This window comes from Notechis scutatus, chromosome 3, assembly GCF_049901735.1.
Source record: "Notechis scutatus isolate UNSWTSFEM ecotype Mainland chromosome 3, rNotScu1.2, whole genome shotgun sequence".
Taxonomy (NCBI): Eukaryota; Metazoa; Chordata; class Lepidosauria; order Squamata; family Elapidae; genus Notechis; species Notechis scutatus.
This window is the reverse complement of record NC_142011.1, coordinates 95112972-95138499: the sequence shown is the minus strand read 5'-3', so window position 1 is coordinate 95138499 and position 25528 is coordinate 95112972. Positions and strand designations below refer to the sequence as shown.

At 35.9% G+C, this 25528-nt stretch overlaps 1 protein-coding gene across 1 annotated transcript in view; it reads right to left on the bottom strand.

Annotated features, from left to right (window-relative positions):
• The window catches only part of LOC113414725 (complement factor H-like), a 97460-nt gene extending 74129 nt beyond the window's left edge, over window positions 1–23331 (bottom strand). The window contains exons 1-7 of the mRNA XM_087959998.1: window positions 23168–23331; window positions 20880–21047; window positions 18236–18427; window positions 16811–16879; window positions 15984–16154; window positions 12362–12562; window positions 11558–11740 (exon numbers count right to left, since the gene is read on the bottom strand). Of these exons, the coding sequence (XP_087816124.1) occupies window positions 11558–11740; window positions 12362–12562; window positions 15984–16154; window positions 16811–16879; window positions 18236–18427; window positions 20880–21047; window positions 23168–23237 (1054 nt within the window). The 5' untranslated portion in view covers window positions 23238–23331. The remainder of the gene's footprint in view (window positions 1–11557; window positions 11741–12361; window positions 12563–15983; window positions 16155–16810; window positions 16880–18235; window positions 18428–20879; window positions 21048–23167) is intronic.
• Between the last annotated feature and the right edge of the window lie 2197 nt (window positions 23332–25528).

The following is a 25528-nucleotide window of genomic DNA, read 5'->3' as shown; positions in this document are numbered from 1 at the left end:
CAGTGGTTTCAGATTTAAATTTGGGGCAGCCTATTGCTGTGCCAGAATGGTTTTTTCTTCATCCTGATTGGTTGGGAGTCTTGGTCTGTGTTTATTGGTCTCGGAGTTTGCTGTGTTCTGCTTTGATGGGTGTCTCTGATATCTTCTGTCTGTTTTTTTGGCTCTTTTTGTATCTTGATTGGCTGGCAGCATTGTGTTACTTTAATGGAGGCCTTTAGTGCAGCTTGGCTTCGGGTAAATGGATGGCTATCATTAGTTAGGAAGCTGGGTTTCATCTGGGTGCCTGGTTGGGGTGTGTTTGAGCTGGAGGTATCAGGGGGATCTGTTTGTGCCCAGGTGTTTGCCTGGCTTGTGGTGTGGGAGATTTTTTGTTTGTGAGTGCAGGCTTCCAAATGATTGACAGCCTGGTGGAATCATCTCTTCTGTTCATGCTTTCTGGTCTTTTTCAATCTCTATGGCTTCTCTGATGACTCTGTGGCTAGGGTTTTCCATAGTGGCCAGGGTTTTGGTGCCATTGAAGTTGATGCTATGACCTGTAGCTTCCATGTGTTGGACTAGTGAGGAAGTGTGTTCCAGCTTTTTGACTGCATTTTTGTGTTCATCCAGGCGGGTACTTATTCTTCTATTGGTCTGTCCAATGTATGTGGCCGGGCATGATGCACAGGGGACTTCGTATATGCCTTGGTTTTCCAGGTCAATTTTATCTTTGGGGTTGGTAAGATGGCTGCTATTTTTCTGTCTGTTTTGAAGGCAGTCCTGATGTGATGTCTGTGTAGTACCTTACTAATTTTGTCTGTAGTACCTCTTATGTAGGGCAGGACAGCTGTTCCATAGGTCTGTTCATCTTCTGGGTCTCTATTATGTTTCAGTGTGTTTTTGTGGATCAAGCTGGTGATTTTGCTTTTGTGGAAGCCGTTGGCTGTCAGTACTTTAGTCAGGGTGCATAGTTCAGCCTTAATGTGTGTCTTGTCTGCCAGGCGTTTGGTTCTGGTAATTAGTGTTTTAGCCACGGAGTTTATCTGTGCTGGGTGGTGGTGGGATTGGGCGTTGAGGTAGCGGTTGGTATGTGTTTTCTTCTGGTATATGGTGTGTCCTAGTGTGCCATCTGTTTTTTTGTAGATTACAACTACCATTCCTAGATGTCCTTAGCAACCCCAAAGATAAAATTGACCTGGAAAACCAAGGCATATACGAAGTCCCCTGTGCATCATGCCCGGCCACATACATTGGACAGACCAATAGAAGAATAAGTACCCGCCTGGATGAACACAAAAATGCAGTCAAAAAGCTGGAACACACTTCCTCACTAGTCCAACACATGGAAGCTACAGGTCATAGCATCAACTTCAATGGCACCAAAACCCTGGCCACTATGGAAAACCCTAGCCACAGAGTCATCAGAGAAGCCATAGACATTGAAAAAAGGCCAGAAAGCATGAACAGAAAAGATGATTCCACCAGGCTGTCAATCATTTGGAAGCCTGCACTCACAAACAAAAAATCTCCACACCACAAGCCAGGCAAACACCTGGGCACAAACAGATCCCCCTGATACCTCCAGCTCAAACACACCCCAACCAGGCACCCAGATGAAACCCAGCTTCCTAACTAATGATAGCCATCCATTTACCCGAAGCCAAGCTGCACTAAAGGCCTCCATTAAAGTAACACAATGCTGCCAGCCAATCAAGATACAAAAGAGCCAAAAAACAGACAGAAGATATCAGAGACACCCATCAAGCAGAACACAGCAAACTCCGAGACCAATAAACACAGACCAAGACTCCCAACCAATCAGGATGAAGAAAAAACCATTCTGGCACAGCAATAGGCTGCCCCAAATTTAAATCTGAAACCACTGTAAAGTCTGACCCACAGACGGACACAATACAGAAGCCTGATGATGGCAGATGAGATTCTGCTGAACGTTGCTACAACTTTAAAAGAACTACAATGACGTGGGAAAATACCCGAACCAAGCCGAACACCATATATATATATATATATATATATATATATATATATATATATATATATATATATATATATATATATATTCTTAAGTTTTCTCAGGTATTTATATGTATGGTATTCAGCTTTGCTCGGGTATTTTCCCACGTCATTATAGTTGTGCTTTTAAAGTTGTAGCAATGTTTCAGCAGAATCTCATCTGCCATCATCAGGCTTCTGTATAGTGTTTGTCTGTGAGTCAGACTTTCACAGCCGTTTCTGTTTTAAATTTGGTGCTAGCCTACACTGTGCCAGAATGGTTTTTTTCTTCATCCTGATTGGTTGGGAGTCTTGGTCTGTGTTTATTGGTCTTGGAGTTTGCTGTGTTCTGATTGGTGTTTCTAATATCTTCTGTCTGTTTTGTAGCTTTTTCTTTTTGTCTTGATTGGCTGGCAACAAGGTGTTTCCTGTATTGGAGGCTTTTAGTGTAGCTTAGCTCCAAGTAAACGGATGGCTATCATTTATTAGGAAGCTAGGTTTCATCTGGGTGCCTGGTTGAAGTGTGTTTGAGCTGGAGGTATCAGGGGGAGTCTGTTTGTGCCCAGGTGTTTGCCTGGCTTGTGGTGTGGAGATTTTTTGTTTGAGAGTGCAGGCTTCCAGATAATTGACAGTCTGGTGGAGTCATCTCTTCTATTCATGCTTTCAGGTCTTTTTTGCAATCTCTATGGCTTCTCTTATCAGAGAACAGACTTATCAGAGAAGCCATAGAGATTGAAAAAAGACGTGAAAGCATGAATAGAAGAGATTACTCCACCAGACTGTCAATTATCTGGAAGCCTGCACTCTCAAACAAAAAAATACACATACATATACACATACTCTTTGTGAATAAAAGTGTTATATTTCTGAAGGGGCTTTGTATGCATAAGCCATGGTGAAACCATTAACTCAACCAGCACCAGGACATCTATTCAGCTTGGCTAATGTCTTTGAGAATTTACAGTATGTATCTTTTAAAAATAAAAAATGAAAATTATTTTTGCACATTAGTTTTATTCATTTAATGTGCTTATTTGAATAGAATTAAATCCATGTCAGTGTTCTATTGCCATTGAATTAAGAAGGGCTGATGGCTCAAAATTCTCATTAATCAAATATCTTATCTAAAAATTTATATATAAAAGGTATACATTATTTATTTCTGGTACATTTTTAAAAAATTACATCACTTTACATTATAATACTTAAAGAGGGGAAAATGAAAACTACATTATTTTACAAATAATAATAATTGCTCAAATGTAGCTTTTATAAAGTAGGTTATCTTCAAGATTCATTGTGAACAGCTGCAGACAATGCAGATAAAATATGTTTTCGAGAATTCAATCAAGTTTCATGTAGCATTATTAAAGAGAATGATCCATGAATATTAATATCGATATGCTGGTTAAAATGGGCTGCCATCATTCTTTTCTTTGGAAAAGTGGTATTTAATCATTTGTGCACTAAATAGGTTCTTTAATTCATGGCAAGAAAGATGCAATCTAATATACTGCATTTAGCGGGACTTGCTTTTGAGTTGGAGTAAAGAGGAGCAAGCCTTTTCAAAAGGTCTTTATTCTGAGTAAACATGAGGAAATGGTATATGCAACTGATACCTTTTCAGGAAAGCTATTTATATTATAGTGATTAAAATAAACTAAATATAACAGAATAAGCAAACAATAGTAAAAATGGTAGCTTCACATGCAGAAGGTTTTTTCAAAGTTTTGTACTGGAAACTTTTCCAAAGGAAATGCTTTACATAGCCCTAACAGTAATGAACTAGCTATCTTAGGGCAGACCTGGACATTTTACACACACACACCCCGTTACATCTGGCCCTTTTGGCTATCCCTGTCCAGCTCACATGAGGTCAATTGGAAATTAGAAATCAAATATAAATAAGGGGGGGTGGATCCTTGGTACTCTCTGAGATGGTTTCCTGCAGACGTTTCATTACCCACACTGATGATGTTACCTAGTTTGGACAATGAACTGTCTGCAAGAAAATCACCAAGCTCAGAGAATATCAAGGACCCCTCACTTCAATCCTGAGCTACAAATATTCTTCTTTATTGGTACAAATGTAAATAAGTGTGTGTGGTTGGGAAAAGCTGGATTAGGTTTGGCTCTGTGCAGTTGCCGTGCATTGCTTCAACTGGCCTGACAGCCATGGAAAGGAAGGAGAAAAAGCACTTTTCTGAACCTGCACAGTGCTTGCCCTTCACCTAGAGCAGCCTGAAGAGGTGGCAGTGGTGGTCATCATGTGAAGGGACCCAGGCTTGGTTACCAACCACTGCCACTGGTACAAAACATGGACTTGCAGTTGAGTTGTTGGAGTGCAGCCAGTGCTATCAGCCCTCCACAAGACTCCCAGTTCGTCAAGTTCTCCAGTTCTTCTCAGGGAGTCAAAATTGTCATTTTTTAAAAAGATGATCAAGGACCATTTCTAAGCATGATATTCCCAGCATCCATATTTGATTTCAAAATGAAATTTTAGTTCATTCTCTGTTACACGTGCTTTCACTGGCATCAGGAATTTTCTTCCTGGGGACCCAAAACTGTCCATTTCCAAAAAGAGGACCCAGGATCATTTCTGTTTGTGAAATTCCACCTCAAATCTCATCCCAGTGTCTATTTTTTGCACTTGGGTCCATGTTATATGTGCTTACCACAGACAAAGGCAACTTTCTTCCCAAAGCAGAATGGTGATGAAATCCCAGGCAATTATGTATGCAAGTTGTGCCAAAATGGTGTAACAAGATCATTACATGCTGGACACCCACTAAACTCAAATGTTAGTCACTTAACCAGTTCATTGACTGGAAAGTAAGAATAATCATGCATAAGCACAGGGAAAATCTAAACCCCAAGGGAAAATATATAGAAATAAATCCTAATTTTCAAGTATAAAAAGGAAAACCAAAAGCCTTCTCTGAAGTGATTGTACTCTAGGAGACAAAATGTGATGCGGAACTCAAATTCTGTGTTCATGATCAGAAACTGGATAGTCTCCGTGTTTAACAGAATATGCCCAGAAGCAAAATTGTTGTAATACACTGAAGTTGTCAACCATTTAGCATCTATTCCTGTATTACCTACAAAGAAGCTAGAAAAAATTGCCCATGAGTAAGTATATCATCAACAAATTTCAGAAAAACCAGCTTTTCCCATAATGTTATCTGGCTAATATATGTTGTGTTTATTACTGAAGCATTTCTGTTTTCAATATTGGTTGAATGTAGCCTAAAAACAAACCTAATAATGCCCATTTTCTCCTCTTAAGATCTAAATATACTAAAACAGAGGTCCCTAACTCTTGTCCATGGGCTGGCACCAAGCTGTGGCATGCCAGAAATTGGGCCACATGAACAAGCAAAGCCCCATCCGTGGATGCAGGGAGCATGCAATACCACTCCCCCTCTGGTCTACAGAAAAACCTCTCACAGAACTGGTCCCTGGTGCCTAAAAGTTTGGGGGTTGCTACTAATATTCTGAGACCTCTGGAAACAATTCTGTCAGTTAGAAAGTTATAGGATGGAATATCTAATAAAAAGATTCAATTGACTGAAGGTGGAAAGATACTGACTTTGAACCAAATGATAGAGGGTGACTTTGAACCAAATGATAGTACTTTGTACTAAAAAATATTTTTTTAAAAAATATGTATTTACTTATTAAATTTATATCTTGCTGCCATCTCACTGTCAAGCAACTCAAGGTGGCTTTATCATCATAAAAACAGTAATATCACTGTTAAAATGTTAAAATATTGAAAACAACAGCATTAATAGTTAACAAAAACTGGGTAAAATAGGAAGCTATTCACAAATTAGATGGAAGTGAGATCTTCTCAGTCTATTAACTTAATTTTACATCTACTAGATATAACCAATGGGAAGGTTTAGTTATAACATTTATTAATAACGTTGGTTGGACCAGCAGCATTTTCAGCTTCGGAGACACCTGAGATACTAGAATAACAACAACAATAAAAGTACTATTAGTTAAGCACATTATACACTGGCAAGACAACATGTCTGCAGGCAGAGGAAGATTTCCACCATAAAACAATCAATTAGCTGGATTTTCTGCTATAAGTAGATTTCGTTATACAAAGCTTTAATTCATAAGATGTTTGAGATCCTCAAAATGGTAAATAAAGCTTGCTGTTGCTTTTAACATATTTATTTCAGAAAATATATCTGTTTCTCACAAGACAAATTAACAGTGTGTATCTGTATATACAAATACATACAATATAAAAACAGATGTGAATATGTATACCAGTATTATTTAAATGCTGGTAAAATTCACCTACTAAAAACTTCTTCATCTATATGAATCTGTAGAGTTGGAGATGGGGAAAATGACATAGGTTATACTGTTCTGTAATTCAGCTTTTGTAAAGTCATCTTTCAGATGAGAATGGAATAAAAACATTCACTACAGAGTCCTGGTTTTATTTTACAAAAAAAAATGTGCTTGGAGTTCACCATTATTTCAAATGACATATGCTTGAATAACTGGCAGAGTGTTCACACATGCTTAATAGGAAAAACAGCAAGTACCTTATATCTAGACTATGTTATCTATAATTACGGAAGAGAAATATATATATTGATATAAGACATTTAATAAAAGTTCCAGGGGATTCATTAACTAGTAAAAGGCATTATAGCGATGTGAGTCTATTGATAAACATCTAAAATCCAAAGCTGGTTATTTCTTTATGCAACCAAAATGGCACAAAATAAAGATAATTAAATGCATTTGAAAACAGGTCCACTTAATTCAGTTATTATTAAAACAAATAGAAAGCAGTAAATAAAGATACAAAGCGATGATACAAAGGATCAATGAATCTTGGACCTATTTGTTGTAAGTTGTGTCTTCTGTGCTGTACATCTCAGATTTATAAACCATGGATTGCCTTGAGTTTATTATACAGGTGTGACTAAGTTTTTAAAGTTAAATCTTTCTCCAGTAGGATTCTGCCTATGGCCTCTATATAATAAGCTATCAAAATAGATTTAGAAAGCGGAGGCTGCTACCTCTCATTCTTCTAGAGTGTTTGGAGAAGAAAGAGGAGACTGGGTGAACTGTCTTTCACCCTGTTGATGGATCAATATCTGTAAAATAAACAATGCATACACAATTATTTAGCAACAGACACTTTGGAACTTAGATTAAGTAAGAATGGTTCTAGCTACTGTTATTGCCCTTCATGTGAACTGGGAGAGAAAGAAATAACACCATGGTAAAACTTCTTTCTCTTTTGAAAACAGACATAGCAAACTAATGAACAAGCATGCTGAAAAAGCAGATGTTGCTGAATTGTAAAGTCTGGCTATAACTTAAGATCACAGTGTGCTAAAAATGAACTTAAGCAGAGGCTTTGAAGAACAAAATCAAACTTTAAGTGATCAAGCAAAGTTAGGGTAAAACCAATCTATGCATATACACAAGATAGATATGAGAGGAAGGCTACAAGCCATATGGAGAAATTAAAGTCTTCTTATACCTTTAGGATTCTTAGATGTCAAGTCATATATTTTAATTGCATTGTAAAACTCTCTAAACTTAGATTTACATCTTCCTGCAAAAGACAGATCTTTTTCTGGCAATGTTTACCTTTTGTTATCTCTTCTCCCATTTTCTTCCTAATTGATCACAATTGACCACTGGAGGAGGCTATTAACAGCACACTTCAAAGGTGGATTACTCTGAGAGGCTTGGGATATGTTACATTCCCAGAGGATGCCAGAGTGACATCTGTCAATCCAGGAAAACAGATGGATTCAGATTGATTTAGATGGAAGAATCATGTGTCTTAATAGGAGAAAGATGTAACTGATTGCAGGCATGTGTTTATAATTGTTTTACAACAAGTGAATGGTTAAGAAAATTTTTTTACAACAGCAAGATAACAAATGCGTATAGAGTGCTAAATGCTTAACATATACATATACAAAAAAACAAATGCCTATAGAGTAACTTTCTACTTAATGCTATAATATATTCTACTACATTTATTTATTATTACTATACAATGCATACACAATTATTTAGGAACAGACACTTTGGAACTTAGATTCAGTAAGAGTAGTTCAAGCTACTGTTATTGCCCTTTATGTGAACTGGGAGAGAAAGAAATAACACCACGGTAAAACTTCCTTCTCTTTTGAAAACAGAGATAGCAAAATAAGGAACAAGCTTGCTGAAAAAGCAGATATTGCTGAATGAAAATGAAACAAAAATGAAAACAATTAACATTTTTGGAATCATTTCTATATCCTACTATTATCCTATTATACTTCTATATTATTCTATACTGAGGGGCACATGATATGGACTTTGTAATTTGTTAGCAATATAGTTACTTTTACCTGTATTTTATTCAGTGTTTTAAACATGTTATAAAAAATATTCCAATAAAAGAGAAACACCCTTCTTCTGAACTCCACCAAGTAGTATGTAATCTTATTGAATGTACTTCCTTGTCCCCTCATACTGACTGTCAATTAACACCCACTTGTAGGTATATGCCAATCAGTGATGGGATTCAAAAATTTTTACCACCTGTACAGTGGGCGTGGCTTGGTGGCGTGCTTTGTGAGCATGCACACACTTTTGCATGCACGTGTGCACCAAACACGCACTTTAAGCAGACGCAGAGGCGTTTGCACAGGCGCAGAGGCATTCCAACTCACCACCTGCAAGCCTGCACTCTCCCGGCCGCTTCAGCAGCTGCCGCGCTACACTCTTCTGTGCCGCACAAAGCAGCTGTGCTTCAAAAGCAGAGGATAAAGGTGAGTATGGGAGCCCGGGCAGGCGGGTGGGCCCAACAGCAGAGCGGCAGAGAGAACCAGTTCGGTCTCCGCTGCTCATCATCGCTACTGGCTCAGCAGAACCGGGCCAAACCAGTAGCATACCACCACTGATGCCAATTCTCTTACCATCTGCTACTTTCAGTTCCTTTTTTTCTCAGTGTCCCAGACATTCTTGAAAACCCTAAAATTGATCATGAGCAATTATGTGTTTTTGCAGAAGCTACAGATAGCAAATATATTGCTGTGCTGGCAAATTTAATTCAGTAGATTGCAAATATTTTGCTATGCTTGTAAAATCAGCTCAGCCGGTGCTATGATATATTGTTAATTTGAGGCCTTTAATTAGGCAGAGGCCTACACCAGCTTTAAAGCCTAGTTGTCATTTTCTCACAATAGTTACTTTGTATTTTTATTTGACTTACTTTTGTGTCTTTTAAAATGGCATGATAAGGTGATAAAATTTATAAAACCATTAGACTGGAATGTAGGAAAATTTATTATCCTATGGCTGTATGGATTGATTGGATAGCTTCTAACATTCCTAATCTGAAAAGATAAGCTACAGAAGGATGGCTGGAGACTATCTCCTGATAAGAAAAAAATTCTTAGTGTCAACTGGCAACTGGTTGTCTAACTTCAAACAACCTTTGTAGCTGATTTACTGTGCAAAGAAGGATTACTTTTATGCTGTTCAACCAACTTTCCTCTTGCATTTTCTTTGTTGTGTTAACTATACAAAGGAATGTAAGATAGGGTTTTCCCTTTTCATAGGGAAATCTCACTTTATCAGGATTCCCTAATAAACTGCTTTTAAATGATCTTCTGACTCAGTTACTTATTGAGAAGACAAATCGAGGCAGAATTTAGGGCCAAATTTGGCTATCAATATTGTATCTCTTTTCTTTTCTAGTAACCTTTTCAGTCTCCAGAAGATACTTTTTCCCCATCTTGCTTTCCTATCAACTGTCAGGATCTTTCTTTTCCCCACCATGATTATTTTCAACTAAATAATTTTTTTATCAGAACATTGAATAAGCCCTACATTAATCCAGACCTCTATACACAGATAACCACTTTTTCATTCTGTAAATTCTATTAAAACTACAATAAATCCTTTCTCAGATTATAGTGGAAGAAGAAAAAGAAATTTTGCTTGCAAAATGGAAGGATTTCCGAATTGTTAAGACACAATGGACAAAAATCTTCCAAAGCAAAATTATTTCCTCAATTTAACTGCTGAATCATCATAAATAAAGCTTCAATGAGTAAAAGCTAAATGATTATGCAGTTAGTTTTGTTTCCATTTTTAAAAGAACTCTCTCTGGTCAGTTAAAATATTACTGCTTGGAAAAAGGATGTATTTTTTCAGGAAAGCAAAGAAAACCAAAGTTGAATTTTAGTTGTGCAACTGGAGGGGAGTAGGCCAGGTTAGGGAATGGAAGATGAATTGGATAGAACATGTACTGCTCTTCAATAGTCAGAAATACATAGAAGGGATCTACATTAGAAATGCTCTGTTCTCAATATGGGCAAAAATCAAGGAAAAACACTATTTAAAAATATCAGTCTGGCTCTCCATGATAGAGGTACCAACATACCCAAATGTGATAGATATGGGAAAAATTGTAAGATACCAAGGTATTTTAAATGAGAAGGGGAAATTGAAAAACAACAGGAATTGAATAGCCAAGGGATAAATTTAGCATGGTGGCCTCATGTACAGATACAATCTAGATATTATAAAGAAGTTAAAACATTATTTTTATAAAGAACCAACAAAATTGGATCAAATTTTAATAGGACCGGAGGAGAAACTGATTTAAAAATTCTATAATTATTTATTGACTATTAGAATGGAAGAGGAGCAAGTAAAGGAAGTAAATGGGCTAAAAAGTTTGGGTATTCAATAGAATTGGACAAATGGCAAACGTTGTGGGACAGAAACTATAAACTGACAACGTCCACTGCATATAAAGAAAACTTATACAAAATGTTTTATAGATGGCACTTTCTCCCAGCAAGATTAGCTAGAATGTTTAAGAATATATTGGCCAAGTGTTGGAAGTGCAACCAAACCCCGGGCTCATATTATCACATGTGGTGGACATGTCTGAAAGCAAAAAAATGTTGGACTAAAATACACACCTGGCTAGAAAAAATGATAAAGGAACATATAGATTTAAAACCAGAATTTTTTCTGTTGGGCATCATACCAAACTAATACAGTAAAAAGAATGGATATTTAATAATACATGTATTCATAGCGGCCAGAATAGTGTTCACCCAACGTTAGAAGAGTGAGGAGATCTCCACAGAAGAAATGATAATAACAAAAATTTTAGAATGTGCAGAAATGAACAAACTAACATTTGAAATTAAAGAAAAGGAAGACACTAGGGATCTGTTTTATCGATGGTTAAATGAGAGAAACAAGAGTTAGAACTTCAAAAACTACAAGAGAAAGATTAGGGTTGACCACTGTAACTTATTAATTTTAATTAATTTTGATTAGTACTAACAATTTATATGTATCAACATTATGAAGGAAAAGCACTGTTATTATAAGATTACTATTAGAGAATACTATTATTATTACCATGATGAATATTATTCAAAATAATTGTAACCAGACAACACACTGTCTATATGGATTTTGAATATGCTGCTCTTTCAATTTATATTAATTTTTAAAAAAGAAAGAAATACATAGAAAGGATCTAAGTGATGTTTACCTGTAGAGACACAGTTCAGAGTGGGGAACCAGTCATTATTTCTGCATGTGGCTATTGGTAAATGGTGTTCAGGATAATATCCCATATCGCAATTAAATGAAATCTCATCACCGTCTATGAAAGTATTCCCATAGTTATAAGTCACACGACCATGTGGCAAGTGTTTAGGAGGAATGCACTGTTCTAAAAAGAAAATAAATGCATATATTTTTACTAAAAAATTTAAACACAAATCAAAAACTAACAAACTAATATAAAGTAAGAAAGAAAAAAATAAAAGGAAAAGGAAAAATTGCAAACAAGGGAAAAAAACAAGAAAAATAGAAAAGAAAGAAAATACAATAAAAATAATTTGAAATTTTTGTGGAAATTGAAAAAATTCTCAGGGTTTTGGGATTTTCTGGTAATTATTCAAGTGTAGCTTCTTTGACTACTCCCAATTTCTAAAAATATATGAAATAAATGCAATATATAACACATTCTTTTTTCTTTTTCTTGTTAGATGTCAGATAATAGAAAATATATAAGAAAACTAAAATATGTAACTCTTTGCAAAATTGTATTTAAAAGTGTCCAAAACTGGTTGATAAATTAACAAAGCAAAGATGTTTGAAGAATCCCTCAATTTGTTTTAAGAAGTTGCAGAACTGTTTTGCCTTTGAATTCTCTTCAGCCCTACAAATGTGTTATGGAATGCTAGTAGTTTTTTTAATAGATTTATGCTAATTATGGCTTTAAAATAAAGCTAATATTATTGGGGCTTTCCAAACTCATAAAAGTGAAACTTAAAAATGATGCACTTACTATAACATTGTGGTTCTGGATCCCAGCCAAAATTAGTGCATTTGATTCTATCCCAATGCTTTTTATTTCTTGGCAGAAAACCATGATTACATTTGAAACCAATTGTTTGCCCCACTTTTTTGGGAAAAGAGACATCACTATAATATATGTTGGACCAGGATAGTGCTCCATTCTCTATATGAGGAAAGTCACACTGTTTTCCTTTGAAGAAAGTAAAGACAAACAATTAATCAATTCCAAAACATCAACATATTCCACCAATTTTCATCATTGTTAGAAAGCTCTCTTGTGTGTCATTTCAAAATATTAGCTTAATATACTCATCATCAAAATGGATTACCCAACTTTATACTCCATAATGAAAACTTATTCTACTGATTTCAGGTGAACTTCTAAATACATTTAGGATTTCTGTCTTAAAGCTGAAACCATTATAGGTTTGAAACAGTCTTTGTTTTCACAAATGGAAGCATTCTGCAAGGAACAATTCTACTCAGGGAATATTAATGGTATTTATCTGTTTCGCTTACTTTCACATGGAAGTCCTTTCTTGAAAATCAAAATCAAAAATCCTCCATGAATGGAAAGAGCACTTAGGACCTGAATCCTCCACTCACCAATCTACCCATATTAAGGCTTCCAAAATTGATTAATGGCAGTCTATGGTAGCCATCGTATTTAAAAATATGTTTACTAGTTCAACATATTTTTTATTTAAACAGTTGGAACCTAGGATATTTTATAAAATTCAATAACATGCAAATTAATTTCCAAACTTCAGGAAATTTCTCACAAAACTAAAAAGCTGATTTGAATAACTGCAATACAAAAGATATATATATATATATATATATATATATATATATATATATATATATATATATATATATATATATATATATATATATATATATATATATATATATATATATATGTTTTCTGAGGTTCTTGCGGGTATTTGTATGTGGATCTTTGGTTATTCGGTTTTCTCCCGCGTAAGATTGGAAGTATCTAGGCAACGTTTCGATGAAGTCTCATTCATCATCTTCAGGCTTCTGTCTTCAGCTCTGTGCTTCTCAGAGTGATGTGAGCTTGCAGCTGCTTCTTCCTTTTAACTGCTAGTGAGGGTGTGACTTGATTGGGTGGGGGCTTGGCTGTGTTCTGATTGGGTGGGGGTGTGTTCTCATTGGTAGGGGTTTGGCTGTGTTCTGATTGGTTGGGGGTTGGCCATGTTCTGATTGGCTGGAGGTGTGTTCTGTTCAGGTGGGGGCTTGGTTGTGCTCAGGTTGGTCTTAGTTACTGGGGAATTTGAGCTGGTGAGCTGTGATCTTGCTGTTTGGCTTCGAGTTCGTGGTCATGCTGCATCTTCATGGTGGGGGTCAGTTCGCTTCATGTATGGCTCAGAAGGGTTTGAAGTGGGTAGTGATGCAACTGCAGTGCGGCTTCTGGTCTGTGGTCGTGTCTCATCTTCTGTGTGGGTGTGAGTCTGCTTTTTACGTGGAAGTGTGGTGGTGGCATCTTGTGTGGCCCTCGTGGGTGTGGGTCTGGTGTCATTCATCATGTTAGGTACTCGTCTGTTCATGAGGCGGGTTTCCAAATGGCTGGTAGCGGGAGGTGTCATCTCTTTTATTCATGCTGTGTGGGCGTTTTTCTATCTCTATGGCTTCTCTGATTATTCTGTTGTTGAAGTGTTCGGTTTTGGCGATATAGAATCAGACTCGAAATCACCAACATCCTCTGCACTAGCAAACCACCCAAAAGCAACTTATCCAAAGAAGAACAAACTGCACTACGTAACCTGAAAAAGACACCAGCATAATAATCCTACCAGCAGACAAGGGCAACGCGACAGTGGTTATGAACACATCTGACTACCAAACCAAGTTAACCAACCTACTCCTAGACCTCACATACAAACCCCTAAAGACAGACCCCACCACCTACCTAGAAAAAACCACCAGATCCAAAATAAAAGCCTCCCCATCAGTGAAGAAATCCAGCAAAGAATCATACCCAGAGAGAAATCATCCAGATGCCCTAAGCTTTATGGTCTCCCCAAGATACACAAAGAAGGAACTCCACTTAGACCAATAGTCAGCTCCATAGGCTCACCTCTACAAAACCTAGCCAAATTCCTCGTCAAACAACTACAGCCCTATGCAGAATCCATCAACTCACATGTAAGAAACTCATTCCAGTTCATCCAGATCATAAAGAAACAAAACTTACAACCCAGCGACCTACTAGTGAGCTTCGATGTCATATCCCTCTTCACCCAAGTGCCAATAAAAGAAGCCTTGACAGCCATCCAAAACAAATACAACCCCCCCAGCACATCTTAGATCTGACCAACCACTGTCTATCCAATACATACTTCACCTACAATGGACAAAAATACAAACAAATAGAAGGAGTACCCATGGGATCACCCCTCTCACCTGTCATCGCAAACCTCTACATGGAACACTTTGAAACACAAGCTCTAGAAAAATATGATCACAAACCCAAACTCTGGCTCGATATTTCGCAGGAACATTGGAAATTGTGATCATGGCTCATTGCAACATCATACTTGAGAGCCAAGCACCAAACACTCTAATTGTGATCATGTGACCACAGGGATACCATAATAGTTGCAACTTCACGAATCATAAATCCCTCTTGTTCAGTGCCGTTGTAATATTGAACAGTCACTGATTGAGTGGTTGTTACTCAATAACTATCTAAATTTATAAAGAAATCTAGTCACAAATATTTTAAAATGCCAGAAAATGCCCAATGTCTTCATTCTGATGAAAACTGAACTTGAATAAGTGTTTTATTTCTGGAACTTTTCAACACTTAGGAAAGGGGAATGATGTTACAGTTATTTTACCTCTTTATATTCCTCTTTTTAATCCTGTAGTTATAATGTCTTTACCTTACTACACAGCATCATGCATTAAGCACTTTTTGATAGTTTTTTCAGCACTGCCTTTTTATTATTATTATTTTTGAAGCCTACATGATTCCTCTATGATAAAGGGTCAACTTTTAAACCAACTCAACCTTGTTCAAATTGAGCACTTTTCAAGTTAGCTAGAGAGCATGTGAGAGAAAATATGGATCTGAAAAGCAGGAAGAAATATGAAGTCAGACTAGAATCTTCACTGGTTACCATATGGCAGTGTTTCTCAACCATGGCAACTTTAAAGCATGTGGACCTTGACTCCTAGAACACGGGTGTCAAACTCACCATGTCACATTGCTGTCATGTGACATTTGTGACTTTTCCCCATTTGTGAAGCTGGGGGTGTGTGTAGCCTGTGCATGACACATCTGGCCCATGGACTGCCAGTTTGACGCCCCTGTCCTAGTATTTCCTAGCCAGCTATGAATTTCCTAGCTGGCTGATGAATTCTGGGAGTTGAAGTTCACATGCCTTAAAGATGCCATGGTTGAGAAACACTGCCATATGGAATAGCATCTCATTTCTATTTTATCCATGATTAAATGAAAACAGCAATAAAAGACCAACTTTGAGTATTGCAGAGATATAGATGTGTACAACTGAATACATTACTAGCCCTTAAGATTTGGCATTGAATTAAAAAAAATATGCAGTTTCATGAAAACTACTTACTGACACATTTTGGATTTGGCAACCAGCCACCTTTGGTGCATTTAGAGGAATTTTTATGACTTTCAAGCATATATCCTGGTTTACATGTTGTGTAGATTATGTCTTCAATGTTGTAACTCATCCACAGAGGGAAAAAGCTACCATTTTCTATTCGAGGAGCAGGGCAAATGACTTGTATGGAAAAATAGAAATATTGTTATGAAGTTATTATGTTTCTCTATTTTCTATCAACATTCTGTAGTTTTTGGTGTCCTATATAATACCTATGCTCTGACAAAATAATGAGGGCAATCTGTGGTTCCAATGCAAATACATGTAATTGGAAAACAACATCTAGAAAGGTGATTAAATTTTTGCCCTTCTACTTTCTTGGGCTCCTTCCCTGGTTTATTTTTGAACCAAGATCATAAAAGATATGGAGTTTTTTTTCCTCTCAGAGGATATGAAACAAACTGAACAACTGATTTTTCTCACAAAAACATTGTTGAAAGATAATAATGCAGTTCCTCATCTTTCCGCATAATGCAGTTCCTCATTTGCTACCCTGAATTGTTATTACAGTTATGTTGCTTAAATTGGCATATGCAAAATGGTAAAAGTCTCCTAACAATTAGTTAAAAGCAAGGAATTCAGCAAATTTAGTCAGTTAACCTGAATAAGATTTTGGTTATTCTTTTCAAATAACCACAGATATGTTCAAATATCTGTGTATGATATTTGTTTGATTAGAATTGATGCAAGGAAACCATATCTTTACTGAATACCCCTTGTATTTCTCCTTAAAAATACTCTCAAAATGTTTTATTGGCATCATACTATTTTAATACCTGGTGAAGAGGAATTCAATACTAGTGGTAGCAGTCTCCTAGAAGTGAAAGCAGCCGCAATAGAAGTCTCTGCACCATTAGAAGAACACAATACATAACACATAAATTATTATGCAGATTCTTTCCATTGATTTTTAATGAATGTTGGTATAATATGCCACCTTTCTTTCTCATACACCAAGTTCTAGTTTGGAATTGTATGGTAGTCACAGTTTAAAATTTATAATTCCCCTGATTATAATCAAGAATAATTGTGTGGAAAAATAATCTCATTTTCTCCAGTTGGTTTAAACTAAGTTTAGAAATCACAATTGCCCTTCTATGCAATAGAAAGTTAACCCTGTCATGACAGATTTTTGGAAACTGCAGATCCTAATTTTATAGAGAGTTCTTTAGGACATTCAGATATTGTGTTCTTCCATTGTGTTTCTAAAAGGTAAATGACCGAAAATTCTCCTGCTTAAAAGCAGTTATTGTGTGAACTCAGGAAAATCTAAACAACAAATCATTTTCATTATACTATTCCTTATCTATGTGGAAAATATATTATCCTTCTACTTCTGAAAATCTGGGTAACTTGGATAAGTTTTTATACCACTCTGCTCCTTTTAGAAGCAAAACATTACAGGTAGTCCTCGACTTACAACAGTTTATTTAGTAACTGAAGTTACAGCGGCATTGAAAAAGATGACGTATGACCATTTTTCACACAACCATTGCAACATCTGCATGGTCATGTAATCAAAATTCAGATGCTTGGTAACTGGTTCATATTTATAATGGTTGTGATCCCCTTTTGTGACCTTCTGACAAAGTCAGTGGGGAAGCCAGATTCACTTGACAACTGGGTTAATAACTTAACCGCAATAATTCACTTAACTGTGGCAAGAAAAATCATAAAATGGGGCAAAACTCACTTAACAAATTTCTTACTTAGCAACATTAATTTTGGGCTCAATTATGGACCTAAGTTGAGGACTACCTATATAACTCTCAAAGTAGTAAAGTCTCTGTGGCTGCTGTGAAAACACACCAAATTATTCTTGAATGCCATGCACATCTGTTAGAGCTTTGATGTGTTTGATAAATCTGGGTTTAGGTTTGGTCCTTTGATTGTAAAAAAAGAATATGTAGATCAGACCCAGTAATATAAAGTGAAATGGGGGAAGTATATAAAAAACAGGATTGGGTTTGATAACAGTGAAGAATCTGAGAAACAAATAGGCATGGCAAACGGGAAACATTTTTAAATAGGATATGAGTAAACCTAGGTCATATGTAGGTTTATGGTGGTCCAAATATATAATCTAAATGGAAAGAAAGCAGCAGGTAAATCAAAGACAGGAAAAAGAAAAATATAACAATTAATTTGTTAAGGTTAAAATAAAGCCTGTTGAAATTGATTCACAATAACAGTACATTTACCAGAAGAATTACAGGAAGGTAAAGTTAAATTCCCATCAACACACTTTCTGACAGAAGGAGATACAATGGAATATCCTTTCCTGCATGTAAATTCTATTGTATGCCCATTTCTTATCCATTCTGAATGCCGTTGTCCATCATTCAAAAGAAGATTTCTATCATCAAGCTGCTGTTTTGTGAGAATACAGGGTGCTAAAGAAAATTGAGAAAAAATATAGATTGCCTTTGTGCTGGAAGCTGATATTCCTTTATTTTAATTATATTTCTTTACCTATATATGTATGCATTTAAAATAGTTATTTAATTAAAATACTAAAATACTAAAACTAGTATTTTCAGTAAAATACTAAAATACTGTCTACTGAAAATGATAGACAGCTGTCTCCTTCCTCAAGCAAATAAACTGTTGAAGCCACACAATGTTTTCAGGAACCACTGAAGCTGTATATCAGGGATGTCAAAATCACGTCATCACAGTGGTGTCACGTGACATATTGGAACTTTTCCCCCCTTCACTAAACCAGGCAGGGGCGTGGCCAGCATCCAGCCTGTGGGCCTGGAATTTGACAGTCCTGCTATATTATACTGCTTGTTTTCAACCATTTTCAGTGGTTCTTGAAAACATTGTATAGCTTCAGCTTTTCATCAGCTCAAGGAAGGATAATGCCATCCACCATTTTTAGTAATATGAACTCTATTTGTAAGTATGACTTTTGGCTAACATACCAAAACAAATTAAAAACAGAGTTAGGAACTGAAATAATTCTTAACCCAGGACTGCCTGTACTCCTGTGCTGAGACCTATAATCATCATCAAATACAACAGAACTTTCTTCTGAATCAACCTCTATAGGATTGTTCTGGCTTCACCAAAGGATGAGGAAGACATTTCTTTTTAAAAAAGAAAAGATTCTGTCGGCTCAATAAATGCTCATGGCTCACCAGGATCTGAATCCAAAGCCAAACCAAACATCTTAAAAATTATCTTTGGACATGAGGATAACACCTTTTTAGGCAGATTTCAATCTACACAGAAAATTGCAGTTCTCTAATTTCAGTCTACATTCAAGAAGTATCTCTGTATCTACCTTATTTTTTAAGTAGACGACAAAACTGGTTTCATTTGATCAGAAATGAAACAATTTCTTCTAAAGTAATTTAAAAATAAATAAATAGAATTGTGTATACTTTAAAAGTTTTGGGGGTTTTTTTTCAGAATTTATCCAAGTCTGCAAGAACAACACCTCTCCTTCATTCACTAAAGCAAATTTATATCTGTCAGGTTTCATGTGAGCCAAAACAAAGTGAGGGTGTGTCTTTATGTCTGCTGACATAAGAATTCAATCCTCAAAGTTAATACTTCTTTTAAAGCACTTACAGTTGTCATTTCGTGCTTATGGAATAAAGAGTTGAAAGGTCCAGAGCACTTCTTTGAGATAATTTTCAAAGAATGCACAACCTTATAAATAAGTATATTTTGTATTCTTATACTGCTGTTATCTTCAATCACGTTTTTGGGAATAGTTTTTTAATGCATAGTTGTTATTACATTCTGTCTGTAATTTATTCTGTCTCATTTATTCAGAAGACCAGTTGCTATAAACCGTCAAAATTTATTTAACAACATTATATGAAAATTCAGTACCTAGGTTGTATGTTCATTCATTCATTTGTATAAGCAGCAATAAAATTATTTTTATTTGTATCTAAAAGTATCATATACTGCCCCATTCTAGAGATTCTGGGCAGATTACAGTTATAATACAACCAAAAAATAAGCATTCAAAACCAACAAAAGTAATTCAACAAAAAACATTAAATCATAACCAGAAATAGTAATATTTGGAGATATAGAACTTTGTGCTTATTTAGAAGACAATAATTTACTATGCAGGAATAGCCAGCAGTGCCTCTGTTTTCATTCATTCATTATTTATTTATGCTAATTATCTGCTTTTCTTTATGACAGGTAGTTTTCAATTCGCATGGAAAATGATTCCTACAAAGTGGTCACATTATAAAAATTTGCACCTGCACAGTGATGTTTCTATGGAGAATAAGATTCCAGCTCAATGGAAATAGGCAATTAAAATTTTTAAGCATAAATGTTACAAAGTTAGTTAGTTTACTTTATTAATTAGCCCATGGGCCATATCAAAGAGCAGGGTACCAAACAAAAATTACCAAAATCCAATAAAAACAATTTAAAATGGAATTGGAATAAATACAAAGTTATGAAATATTGTATAACCATAAAAAAAATAAACCTATTTCCAAAGTGCACCTGCAGTCTCCAGTATTTCTGCTGTAATTCTTCAAATGAACCTCTTTCCTTGAACTGTCTTTCTTTCCTTTGTTTTGTATACATGTATATACAATGGTTAGCATCTTCAGCAGCTCTCCATATGTAGCCTCAACTGCCAATGTGCTAGCCTCAACTGTATGCATGCTAGTCTTACATTAATTGAATTTTGACTTGAATTTGACTATGCAATCTAGTATCAATTTATAATTTGTATTATTTGAACACCCACCGATTGTGATCTACCTATATGTCCAGCTGGTTGTTTATTCCATCTTCTTTTTAAGGAACTGCTCAATTACACTGAACTGAAGTAATCATTTCATCACATAGCCCACTTACCGAAACACTTTGGTGGTGGTATCCATCCTTCTTTTTTACATGTTATCCAGTCAGACCCTTCCAAATCATACCCAGGATGACAGTTATATTGTATTCTGTCATTTTCCAGATATTCCTTTTGTTTATTCATTTCAATTCTTCCAAAGTCAATTTCAGGTGGGCTGCAGACTGAAGTTACAATTAGCAGCATGCAGACAATTGTTTTTATTGTCTTTGTTTTCTTGGCAGCACAACAAATGCAGCATGATTTTCTTAAGTTAGATTCCAATTATTATTCCTTCTCCTAAAATTCATTCATATTCCTGTCCTATTTTTCCTAAAAATTGCCACGTTTTTTAAATAGCATCTAAATCTTCAATTGGTCTTTATCTCAGTCCACTATTCCATCTTGTTTGAAGGCTTCCACCATTGTTCCTCTGCCAAAGAAGTACCCTATCAATAACCTCAACAATTACAGACCAGTGGCACTCACTCCTATTATCATGAAGTGCTTTGAGAAATTGGTCTGCTGGCACATCATTTCTGGTCTTCCGCAAACATTTGATAAACACCAGTTTGCATACAGAAAAAATAGATCTACACAGAACACTATATCCATCACTCTTCACACTGCTCTGACTCATCTAGAATTGTGGGAGGGCTATGTGAGGATGCTTTTTGTGGATTTTAGTTCTGCATTTAACACAATTCTTCCACATAGACTAGTGTCTAAACTTCTGGACCTTGGGCTTTCTAATTCAATCTGCCTTTGGATTATGGATTTCCTGTCTGGCCACTCACAGAGGGTCAGATTAAGTAATCATACCTCTTCAGCCCTTATTCTTAACACTGGTACGCCACAGGGTTGTGTGTTGAGTCCCTTACTCTATACTCTTTATGTGCATGACTGCATTCCCACTCACGTTAGTAATACTATTGCCTAATTTGCAGATGATACAACAGTGGTGGGACTTATCTCCGGGGGGGATGAGTCTGCCTTCTGAGATGAGGTGGACCGATTGTTTTCATGGTGTGGAGACAACAACTTAGTCCTCAACACCAATAAGACCAAGGAGCTTATAGTGGATTAAAGAAGGAACAGATCAGACATCCAGCCCTTGCTTATCAATGGAGACCGAGTGGAGCAAGTGGCCAGTTTTAAGTTTCTGGGTGTTACCCTAAAAGAGGATCTGACCTGGGGTGCCCACATTGCAGTCCTGGTCAAAAGGACCCAGCAGAGATTATCCTACCTGAGGCTTCTCAGAAAACAACAACTGAATGAGAAACTGCTGGTGACCTTCTACTGTTGCACCAAAGAGAGCATTTTAACATACTGCACCTCTGTATGGTTTGCCAATTGCACAGTGGCAGATAGAAAAGCACTCATTAATGTCATTGCCCAGATCATTGGTTGCCCTCTCCCCTCTTTGGAAGAGCTTTATAGCTCCCGCTGCCATAAGAAAGTTCAAAACATTCTCAAAGATCCCTCTCATCCTGGGCACCCTTTTTTCGAACTATTACCATCTGGCAGATGGTACAGAATAATAAAAACAAGGACAAATAGGCTGAAAAACAGCTTCTATCCCAGGGCAGTAGCTCTTTTGAATTCTGCTGTAGAGTGCAGTGTTGGTGTGGTGTCGGGGGTTTCCAGTTCAATGTGTGAAGGGTGAAGGATGTGAGTTCGTGTTTATTTCCATGGTCATGGTCATGATGTGCACTGAAGATGGTGTTTGATTTCATTGTACGAGGTGCAATGTCAATAAAGTAAAACTAAACTAAACTAAATAATGACCCTCTTAGCTCACTGCATTCCAATGTTTTTAATATTGACCACTCTGCTTTTAGTACTGATTGAACTAACGAAGGTAGGATATAAATAAACAGATAAATAAGGTTTTTTTTGTTAAAGAATACAATTGTTATTGTCGCTATTAGCATGGGATTGCCAATATGCTATATGCTTATGAAGAATACATTTCTATGTATAGTAACACCAAATGAAAATGGCATGTCACAGCATTCTAAGAAGTATAACATTTTGCTGAACAACCTCATAAACATCTGTGTATTAAACCACTGTTCTATAGTCACTGGAAAATTAATAATGTAGCTGTCAGAATTTTACCATTTTAAATTTTAAAAATGCAAAACTGATTTTTTTTTCTACCATTTTAATTCTTATAGCAATTTGTTGTACAATTGTGAAATAATTTATAGAATACTTCTTGCCACGTGTGTGTGTATGTGTGTGTGTGTGTGTGTGTGTATTCTCATATAGCTATGTCCATATTAAAATATTGAGAACTTACCATGGTCAGAAGTACATATTCCTAGAAGAAATGATACAACGCACAGCAGCCAATCCATCATTAAGCTCATAGTGGTTTAGTAATTATTTTCAGAATGTGGTCTTCTAACTTTTCCAACAAATAATATCTTAAAGATTCTTCTTCTTCTTTTACTTCACCAATTGTTTCCCTGTGTGTATGTTTTACTGTTTAGTACATAAAGTCCCTTTATTTTATATACTATAACTTACCTAGAATTTATTTCAGATGTAAAATCCACTTAGAATTATCTGCTGAATTGATTAGTTCTGATTAGTTCTGAACAACAAATGGCAGACTGCAAAATTCAACAAAGAACCTCTATCCAAATCTCAATTCTGAAATGTGCATGGGGAAAGGGATAGGGGCTACTGAAATGTTTAGGAAATATCAATGCCCTTCTCTGAAAAGCATCCTGCTAAAACTTTCACTGTAGTTACAAGTTTGAATCTTCTCAAATCCTCATTCTTTCTCAGAGTTTTTACCACCTAGGATATGTATCTATTTTTATTTTAAATAAAACAATCTATGGAAGAATTCTGATATTATTTGTCCTGCTTCAGTAGTATTTCTTGAATATTTCTAAATTAGCCTAATTCTATACTTTCAATCAACTGAACCTGAAGTCTGTACAAAGATGATAAAATGTAACTAGACTGCAATTTTCTGAAAGAAGACAAAACATTTTTGGTCATATCATTGTGATGGCACCATCCCAGAATGTTCAGAAGACTGATGGGTTCTTATATTTAACCTTACAGATACTCTATTTCTTCCAAGAGAAATATTTCTTTTGCTTTGCTAATTTGAAAATTACTGATACTTTTTCTCAACTGAGCTAGAAAAGTTTAAGCTTTCAGCACTAGGCTAATTTTAAAAATTAAATGTAAATTAGTTAAAGATAAATTTAATATATTTTTGTGTCTGCTTTGTTTGTGCATGTTTTTGGAGGAACTCATTTTCTTTTTGCTTTCTTGATTCTTCTTCCAATAAACTTTAGGAAAACCTTTGCAACCTAGAGTTAAGACTGCAAAACTAAAAGTTCCAGGTCAACACACAATATAATCTGGTACAAACATAACTCATAATTACTTTAACACTGTTTTTTCCTTCTTCCCACAGGTATTGCCAATGAATTATGAATTTGGGGCAGTGGTGTGCTAGAGTTGGATTGCCTCGGCTGGCAAGAGATAATTGTTTGGTTTTGTAACTTTGTGAGGGTTAAAAGCAGAACTGAGCCACAATGCTTAGTGCACCGATCAATTGTTAGTCATCTAGTAGTTCAGCACAGCACAGCAATAGAGCTGGTATTTATCTTTACCAGTTTGGTGTTTGTTGCTTTATTTCTGATAGTATAGCAGATTTTGTTTTCCTGGCTGTTTCATAATCAGAAAATTGCTTAGGACATGATTATCTTGTTTACTAATTAAATGATTTTTTTTTTCTTTTTGTACATATTTTACAAATCATCCACTCATGGGGAACTACCAAATGTTGGATGCTTCCACACAGAGACCTTCCAATACAATTAATCAGAAGACACTCAACATTTACTCTTTCCTTCCTGTCTAACAGATTTTCTGTGGGATTGGAAAAGAAAACTGGTGTGAAAAACAACGAAAAACCACTAAAGGAAACAGTTCCATGAATGAGACCAAGTGATTGCATAATAAAGCACCCTTCTTCAATCCACTTTTTTGCTGGTCCACTTTGTGATGTCATATAAAAGCTTTTTGCCTTTTCCCACTTCTGGTATCCTTAAAAAGTGATTCATACTGTTGGAGTCTTTTCTGGAGCTTGAAGATGAAGAGAAGATAATTCACTTTGCTTCTATCCTGGCTGTCAGAAACAGTTCCTTTTTATCCCCTCAGTGGTTTTACCTTTTACTTTATTACTGCAAGGGAATAAATGACCGGTATTCTATTCTGAATAATTCTCCCCCCACCCCCATGTTTCCATCAGGTTGCTAAGCAATTACTTGAGTAAATAACTGACAAGCTTCTCAGAAGTTGCTCATTGGCTACCACCACATGTGCAAAGTGCAACTGGTGAAAACTAGGTGAGGTATTTCCAAATTTCATAATGTGTTATGGTGACAGATTCTGGTTGCAGATATGAGTTGTAGCATTTTGTTTTAGATTAATTTTATTTAACTGTTTCCTCAATATTTAGGCACCCTGAGTTTGGCATGGAATTGTTAAGAGCTGGATCTCTGAATATGAAAGAGAGACTTTTACCTTTGCAATGTGTCTTCTTTGCCCTCCCGAAAATATGAATCACCAATTAATTCAGGCAAAGTAAACAGCCTTATTCAAGGGGAGTCTCTTTGTATAATACAGAAAC